Raw genomic sequence first — 9,232 nt, 5'->3', positions numbered from 1 at the left:
AATATTGTTGGTCATGCTGTGTAATCAGCAAAAATCAGCAGTACTTTGGATGCATTATTTTGAATGCTTTGAAAAGCTATTTTCATAACAATATTCAGTTCCACAAATTCATGTTTGTAACAAAAACGTATTATAAAAAATAAGGATCGGTACCGGATCAGATTGGATTGGCAAGACTCGGATCGCATCAGAAGCCAGAAAATGTGGATCGGGACATCCCTAATTACTATTATGATTGTATTTACAATGAGTTAATAGTTGTAGCCCATCAATCATGCATACTGTATGTCATTCCTGCAGGAGATGCTGAGCCAACTGAAGTCAGCCCTCTGCTGCACCACACAACACTCCTGTACCATTCAAAAGCTACAATCCCAGTATGGAAAAGTCATATGCAACAAAATACAATTTAGACTTTCTTCACAAACAATCTGAGGGAGAACATCATTGACAGGAGGAGAGCAAGGCCAAAACAGGGAGGTTTTTAGACCTGGAAATGATGCTTGATAAGGTGTATACATTTGTTGATAATTTGTTATATTGTTATTTCTATTTCATATGTATATTTGACACATTTTCTAATGTTATAAATGTTACAGTGCTGGTTGTAAGCTGTTATTTATTAGAGTTGTTTGTTGTCGTGCAATAAATGTCACAGTTTGTAAAAATGTGTGCCTTTTATTCAAAACTAAAGGCGTTCTGAGGTACGCTGTATAACATTGAAATAATGTAGAAATGTATACACCTTACTTTAAGATAGGAAACATTTATTATGAACAATTTAATTGTCTCATCTGCCTACGTCTTAGGAAAGCAAGCGGGAAAGGGTGATTGCATAATGAGAATCAAATAGTGTTCCATTTCTTAGTGGATTCTTCCCCTTGGCCCTCGGTAGGGATAAGATGAAGGGGAAAGGCTAAGAGGTGGAATTGGGATTCAGTCTCATAAACAGGTTCTCTATATTCCATTTACAGTATGAACATTGAATCTGTCACCATCCGTGAGTTAGACAGAGTGTAGATGTTGTCTTTTATCCCTTAGTTCCTGTTTTATGCCTTTATTTTGTATTTACTTCCGTTTCTGCTCGATTCTCATACATTTCCATGCTTTGCTTGTCCGTTTTCCCACACCTGTTGCTAATTTTATTTATTCTATTTAGTTCTCTTGTGTCAGAGCATCGATTATTGCAGCCTTAATTAATTAAAAAGACCTGCACTTTGGTCCTCATCTCTCGCCTCCTGGGGTCGCCGCCACAACATCACAATGCCAAGACGTGACCTGTATCGCGGAAATTCATTTATCGCAGTCGGGTCTGGAACCAGTTAACAGCTATAAACGAGGGATGACTGTAATAAACACAATCAAATGACAGTGTTGCTACCAAGGGTAGTGTTGTTATCGGATTGATACGTGATAAATGATGAATTTGATTTTTCAATTTTCCTTATTTTCAGAAATATCTGTGTGTTTTTGCTTTTGTGTTGTTCGTATGGTTACATTGTTATACTTAAATGTTGTTGGGAACCTTTTACGCTAAGAGAGCCATGAAAGCCACATATTTGCAAATGTATTTCCGTGAGAGCCATATAATATTTTTTAACACTGAATACAACTAAATGCGTGCGTTTTTAAGCACGACCAAAATTTTAGAATATAATAAGTGTCTGAATTTATTTGTTTTAATAATGTTGTTATACTGAAGCTAACCTAAAATACTCCTTACCATTAATGTGACTTCTGGTGTTGTATGGTTTTGCACGGTACTCCTCACCTTTCTCTCTTTTTGCCATCTTCTTTATCAAAAGGGTTGACTCTGCAGAATTAGCTACCTGACTCTTTGATTAAAGGAGGGAAATTTACTTCTTGACCTCTCAATGACCCGCGTCGGCTGCCACATTATCCAATAATAATTTTGAGTTTTGGTGTCTAACTCCGAATATATCGGAAATACAGCTGGCACCGGCTCTGGCCACCCGCATTGTGCTTGACAATGTCTTAAAATGTGTGAGAATGTTTTATATTTTGAAGGTTATTTTTAACGCCGTGATTTCTATAATGTTTTTCTTTAAAATGTCAGCGGAAAAAAAATTAAAATAAGCACATTTTATCGTGTTAAGAAATGTCTGAGAGCCAGTGGCACTCATCAAAAGAGCCATATCTGGCTCTCGAGCCACAGGTTCCCTAGCCCTGTCCCAAAGTATTTGCCCTGTGTTTTAGTCTTATCATGATCAAGAAATTAAAGGCAAAATGACCAAATCATTCAACGATCTTGAAAAATTTCAAGTCAAAAGTGTAGGTCAACAATACTGACCCCTGGTGTTGGATTGATAGCTAAATTGCACCCTTGCGCCCACCCTACTGTTTTTCCAATCAAATATAACGTGAATGTCGCTAATACTGTACAGCATCGTATTAATGTTTGTTTTAAATTGGAAAAAAAACCCAAAATATTAAAAAAGCAAAATATATTTTGCATCTCTGCATGTTTTTAAGTGTTAGCCGTTACATAAGACAGCTCTGCATGTGACGGACGCAGGGTCATTTAGCGCCAGTCTCATGAGTCAAGGTACCAAAGAGTGACTCAAGTTGAGCATACAAGCAAACAAACAATGGACATCTTGTTTAGGATGGTGGCTTTATGTCACGGGGTGCTTTCGTGACGACATTGCATAAGACAAGAGTCAGTTCACTTCACCAACACGATCCCTACGGTTGTGTAGTTTCAAAGTGATTTCTGCGGAATTCAATGGGAGGAATCATTCAAGTTTTTCTTGTGCCCCTCCCCTCCCCTCCCATGCCTGACTCCTCCCACGCACGTCTATAAGGACTTGGCGGCGCACCGAGTCCCACATGCCAGCATGGACTCACCTCCTCCTCTTCATCCTCCTCCTCTTCTTCGACCTCGGTGCAGCAGCGGCATTTGGACACTTGGAAGTGAGGAAGATGATGGAGCCAGATGATGACTGAAAGGGTTTTCATTCGCATTGGTTTGGAATATGTTGAAGGGATGCGTGAGGAAGCGTGACTTGTTTTCCTTTTGTGATGTGATGAAGGTCTCAGCGAGTGAAAAGTATTGATACATAGGTCACCACACAATATGTAACAAAGTATAAGTGGACTGCATCACGTGCGCTGTCCCACCCTGGACTTCACATTGGACTTTACAGCCCGAACTGTGACCAAAGCGGGATACAAAGTTTCTATTCCTCCTAAAACAGAAAATGACTTGTTGGCTCTTCCGACTGGCTCTGCTCTTGACTTGCGTCCTCTCCATTCGCTGCACCCCTGCGCCAAGTACCGGTACCGAGGGGGAGGCGCACGCACCGTCCCGGGATAGCTGCGCGTCGTGCGGCGTCGCTCAACCGGAGGACGCAGAGTCCGGCCGGCTGGACGTGGACTTTCTGGAGGCAGTCAAGAGGCACATCCTGAGCAGGCTGCAGATGCGGGAACGGCCTAATATTACACACCCGGTACCGAAAGCCGCCATGGTGACGGCGCTGCGGAAGCTGCACGCTGGGAAGCTGCGCGAGGACGGCAGGGTGGAGATCCCCAACTTGGACGGACACCCAATGAGCAACGAGGTTCTAGAGGAGAGCTCGGAGATCATCAGTTTTGCAGAAAAAGGTGCGTGGTGACGACATGCTCATCTTTATCTTGTCATGTTCCGCTGCACTTTGACTAAATTTGTCCTGCGGTAATGTGAAAAAGTTGACATTTCTCCAGGAGAGTTTTGATGAGTTTCCGGCACAACCACTTGAAACAAAAGCTGAAGATGCTGAAATGTCAGAAGTGATGCATGATGGAGAAGATTCCTGATTCCAGTGCCATAAAATCCTCCCAGTTTTCATTTCGGCTTTCACGTCTTCTTGACACTTGATTGTATGGAGGCATCTGCGGGTTGAAAAGTTGTCATTTTACATTTTCTAAAAATTGGGAATATTGCCCTTTTCCATACCCCACACACAAGCAAGGGTATGCTCAGAATCGGATGGGGGTCTAAACTTTTTCAACTGAAAATACACTTACAGTCATCCCTAGTTAGTCGCAGTTAGTTGGTTCCAGACGTGACCATGCTAAGTGAATTTCTGCGAAGTATGATTCTTTATTTAAAAAGGAAAAAATATTTTCCTAGTTACAGCAGAGAAAACCTGTTTATGACCTTCTAAATATGTTTTTTTAAACATTGTTAGAGCCTTCTAGACATGAAATAACACACATATATATAACACACCTTTACAGTCGTATTACCCAATTTAGTAGACATAAAAGACAGAGAATAAGCCATTTAAAACATAAATAAGACATAATTTAGACTCCCACGGAAGCATTGTGAGAGTCCCTTGTTGCTGTCACTGTCACCGAGTGACCAGTGTAGAATACTACATATCAAAGACATGTATTTGAATGTGTCTTTTGAATGCCTTATGTTTGTACGTTAGTTCATTTAAGCGTTTTTATGCTTGAAAATGATTAATTTAGGCCAGAATTACATAAAATATAATATAAAAATTATATATATATATATATATATATATATTGTTTTTACTAATAATAGGCCAACCATGGAACCATAGAAAAAGGTTTCAGAGGCCATTTTGATATTTTTAATTGACTTATATTTAATAATTGGCTAAAACCAACCCATCTAGACTACAATTTCAGAGATTTAATGTTTTTTGTTCTTTTTTCAACATTTGTTGTTTTTCTACAGTTTTTTTGATTAACTGTATTTTTAGAATGTGCCAACAAACAAGCTTCAGGCCACAAATGGGCCCCAGGCCGCACTTTATACACCCCTGCACTCACCCATTCGTACGCTTGGACCCACATCACATCTGTGCTGTGTCTCAATTCGCTCATTTTTGTACTTGCACGTAGCATTTGAGAGTATAAGTGGCCCAAATGGTGTGTGCACCTTAACCTGCACCCTCAATCATTACCATCTTTACTACATGGTGGAAGGGGAGGGGCTAACTTGAGTGGTAGCAGTTCATAGTTAAAAAAGAGATAAAAAGAAGAAGCTCATAATTAGGAACTAAGTACGCAGTGCACATAACATATACTTTATATTACTGGTGGAAGTATTCAATGTAAGACCCTGGAGTCCGTCATCTACATCGTACATCGTACGAAAGCTGCTTAAAAGTACATTTCTGCACAGTCCAAGTATGTTGGAAATCACTAAAGCGTTGACATTTAGAGAGAGAATCATAGCTGATTGTCTTAATTTCAGGTGTGTCTGCCTGTAGTGGCCACCTTGTCGCCAGCTGGCTGCATTAGTGATTTGAGCGGCTGCCAGCATGTTACAACGCTCACAGCAGCAGTTCAGTCAGGACCAAGGCGGTAAATGATCAATGGTGTTTCTTACATCTGCTTTCCACATCACCTGGACACGGCTACATATTATTGTATTGCTCTTTGGCCCCTTTGTAGAGTATGTCATTGTGCGTTACGGATATGTGTGTGCACACTTGCACCTGCGTAGAGCAAATGTGTGTGGTTGTGTAAAATATGCGACTGGAGAGGGGCATCATTTGAAGTGTAAGGCTTCAAGTCCATCTGGACCCGTTGTCTTGAGTTCTGACTCAATCAGCGCCACTCAAGTTCACATGGTTCACTCCTAAAGAACTACTGTAATCTGCTTCACCTATCACCATGTCCATGTATTCTCTTTGCCGGCGTGGTCCACTGATGGCTGATGTTGGGGTGGTTCCAGTGGGGTTCCGGTCAAACATGACCCTGCAGAAGCTTTTATGCAGTAGTTGATGTGGCCAACCACTCCCCCCCCAAGTGAGCAAATGAGCTGCATCTTGATATAAGTGATGTGCAGCTAACGAGTGCCCAGAGCTGGTCCAGCTGTGCTTGTGTTACCGTACTCTTCATGAATCCTTTGTTGTGCTTGTGTTCGCAGATGACCTCGTGACCTCCAAGTCCAGTTTGTTCTTTCTGATCTCCAGCGAGGGCAACCAGAACCTCTACGTGACGCAGGCCACCCTCTGGCTCTACTTCAAGCTTCTACAGCCCCCTCTTGAGGTGCGGTCAAGGCGCAAGGTGACAGTGAAAGTTTACTATCAGGAACCAGGCCTGAGCAGCAAGTGGAACCTGGTGGAGAAGCAGGTGGAGCTGAAACGGAGCGCGTGGCACACCTTCATCTTGACTGATGCCGTGCGGTTAGTGTTTGAGCAGGGCGACCGGCGTCAGAACCTGGATGTGCGCTGTGAGGGCTGTGAAGCGAGTGGTGTCATGCCCGTACTCCTCAACCGTAATGATGAGTCGCACCGACCCTTCTTGGTGGTGCAGGCACGACAGGTGGATCCCAAGCATCGGATTCGGAAGAGAGGACTGGAATGCGACGGCAGCAGCAGCCTGTGCTGCCGCCAGCAGTTCTACATCGACTTCCGACTTATAGGCTGGAACGACTGGATCATTGCACCGTCAGGCTACTTTGGGAACTACTGCGAAGGGAACTGCCCCGCCTACATGGCGGGGGTCCCTGGCTCAGCATCGTCCTTCCACACGGCGGTGGTGAACCAGTACCGCATGCGGGGGATGAGCCCCGGCTCTATGAACTCCTGCTGCATCCCAACCAGACTGAGCACCATGTCCATGCTCTATTTTGATGACGAGTACAACATTGTCAAGCGTGACGTCCCCAACATGATCGTAGAGGAGTGCGGCTGCGCTTGACCCTTTCAGGTGGACATGGAGCTGACAGTGTGAGTGTGTCCCAACCGAACCATGTGGATGATGCACAAAAGTGCACGAGTACACACAGCCCTCGCCACGTTCTCACCGTGCACTTGCATATATGCCTGTATATATATTTATGTTTGTTGATGTATTTGCATGGTTGTGTGCTCGGAGATGACCTTTCGTCCACAACAACCTCCCACCTGAAGTTGCCACCAGCCAATCGTGTCGTAAAATCACAGAATCCTCTGGCTGGCAATGTCTCAACTCACACTGAATAGCACTTGCAGATTGAAATGCCTTCCGTGAGCACTAGGTGGCGCCTTGCCAGTCAAAGACACAAGTGCCGCATGAGCTATGCAAAATATCGTATTTAGCACACAGCAAACAAGCGACAAACTATCAGCAATACTTGAAATGTATGCATAGTGAGTAGCGAGGGGGGGCAAGTTTGCTCTCCGGAACGTTCCCACTTTGTTCAGCGGCTTAGTTGAGCACACCATCACGCCTCTTGCAACCTCTGCTCAGCCCCTTCCCCTCCTGCCACTCCTGTTTCCTCTGGGACGGGGGGATATTTGCACTGAGGAGCGGCGAGGCTGCCAACACGGGATATTAAATATTAAAGTTATTTTTATAGAACTGTGTTCAAGGAACCAAAGAGGTTTACGAGTGCTGTCATGAGAGGCCTAAACACTGTCATGTGATTCATCATCATCTTCATCTCTGCCTAGAAGATGTCTTATTTTGTAATACACTTTTTTTCTAGTTTGCTTCTTTATTTTTTTTTTAGCTTCATTTAGAATGAAGCCCGTGTGATGTGTGTACAGTAACATTCCTATGTTTTCTTCATGGTAACTGTTGCAAAAATAAATGTCTTATTACAGAGTCTTTAGAGTTTCTTGGGTCATGTGACATTGATGTGCTCCTTCCTACTGGCTGGGATACCTTGACTGGAATGTTTGGATTGTCTCGGGTTTTCCATCTATCATATTTGATAGGAGATAAAACACTGAGAGGGCATAAAGAATATATAACTGTGTGTGTGAAAATGTACCCATTCATAAGCAGCCTTAAAGAAGCTTTTGTGGAAAGAGCGTGATAGAGTGTGACACAGCTCTCCCCTCTGAGAAGACCTTTTTCCAGAGCATATTTTGTTGCCTTTTTTTCTCTTCTTCTCTGTTTACTCTCTGAATGTGGGAACTAAAAATCAATGCATTCTGTCTTTAAACATAACAGAAGTTATCCGTGCAGGCTGGAGCATTCTTTTTCTTTTTTTTCCTCAAGCTGCTGCACCTGCCTTGAAGTAAACCGCTGCCCTAGACTAGCTAATGTAGTCATTATTATCCTTTGTTACCTACTACTGACTCAATTGACAATGACAATTGCTGTGAGCTCACAAACACAGCACAACTTTTAAAATGAAATGCAGTTAAACACTTTTTGACCATTGTGGGATCCTTAGTTATTTGTTAGCCAGCACATGACAGTATTGTTTGTTTTGCTTTTCTCATGATATTATAATTTTAAAAAAATTCTTTAGTGTTTCAACTTTATACTTCTAAATTAATATTTTTACAGATAATATTACTATTACTTTATTTTACTAATCTTACTTTATTCCTGTAAAAAAGGTTTTTTCTTGTAAGATTACGACTTTCATCTGTATAATTATAACATTATTCTCCTAATATTTTGATGTTATTCTTGTAAAGTTACTGCTTATTTTTTCCATATCTCCTGTTGTTTTTAAAAAAAAATTCCTGTTTAATTGTATTTTTAGAATGTGCCAAGGACCATTAAAAAACAGCTGCGGGCTGCAAACGGCCCCGTGAAGTACTTTGGACACCCCAGCCTTGGAGTCTGCAGTTAACCTAACATACAGTACATGTCACATGTTAAATCCTGAAAATCCGAGAGTGCACAGTGCACGCATGGGGAGAGCGTGCAAACTCCACACCGAAATGACAACCCAGATCACCAGGCTATGACACTGATGTGCTAAGCACTTGGCCACCGTGCAGCCCTTAAATCTAAGTTATGAATCATAAATGCAAGCGAGACAAAATCAGAAGCAACCAGAGCCTCGTGTCCCTCAGACAACCACAGCAGGGTTCTGCATTCACAAAGAGCAGGTCTTGACATCTGACCTTACATGAACAAGAAGCATCAGAGGAGCAACACATACCATACCTGTCAACCTTCTCCTTTTCACCGCAAAACTAATATATTTTACATTACATTCCTGTAATACTTTCCCATATTTTTCCTGTATTTTAAATTTCATGAAAAAAAATTCTGTGTTGTTTCGGAGCAGCGCAGCTTCTGGTCTGCTTGGCAACATGGCAAACGGGGTTCCAGTAGGCAGTCGGATCTTTAGATCAGCCCCACTACCCTGTCGCAAAAAAAAAATTTTGCATTGTGAAACTGTTCCATCCATCCATTTTCTACCAATTATCCGAGATCGGGTCGCGGGGACAGCAGCCTAAGCAGGGAAGCCCAGACTTCCCTCTCCCCGGCCACTTCGCTCAGCTGCTTCCGGCGG

General features: G+C 42.6%; 1 protein-coding gene across 1 annotated transcript; it reads left to right on the top strand.

Moving 5' to 3' along the window:
* The first annotated feature begins 3,205 nt into the window (after nt 1-3,205).
* On the top strand, nt 3,206-7,721 carry LOC129185119 (inhibin beta B chain-like). Its single transcript, XM_054781825.1, has 2 exons — nt 3,206-3,624; nt 5,912-7,721. Exons 1-2 carry the CDS (start codon nt 3,222-3,224, stop codon nt 6,685-6,687), a joined length of 1,179 nt encoding a protein of 392 aa, XP_054637800.1. The 5' UTR covers nt 3,206-3,221; the 3' UTR covers nt 6,688-7,721.
* Nucleotides 7,722-9,232: the final 1,511 nt, after the last annotated feature.

The sequence above is a fragment of the Dunckerocampus dactyliophorus genome, chromosome 1 (assembly GCF_027744805.1).
Source record: "Dunckerocampus dactyliophorus isolate RoL2022-P2 chromosome 1, RoL_Ddac_1.1, whole genome shotgun sequence".
In the NCBI taxonomy this organism is placed as follows: Eukaryota; Metazoa; Chordata; class Actinopteri; order Syngnathiformes; family Syngnathidae; genus Dunckerocampus; species Dunckerocampus dactyliophorus.
Note: the sequence above shows the minus strand (reverse complement) of the source record. Positions and strands in the feature narration are given on the sequence as shown.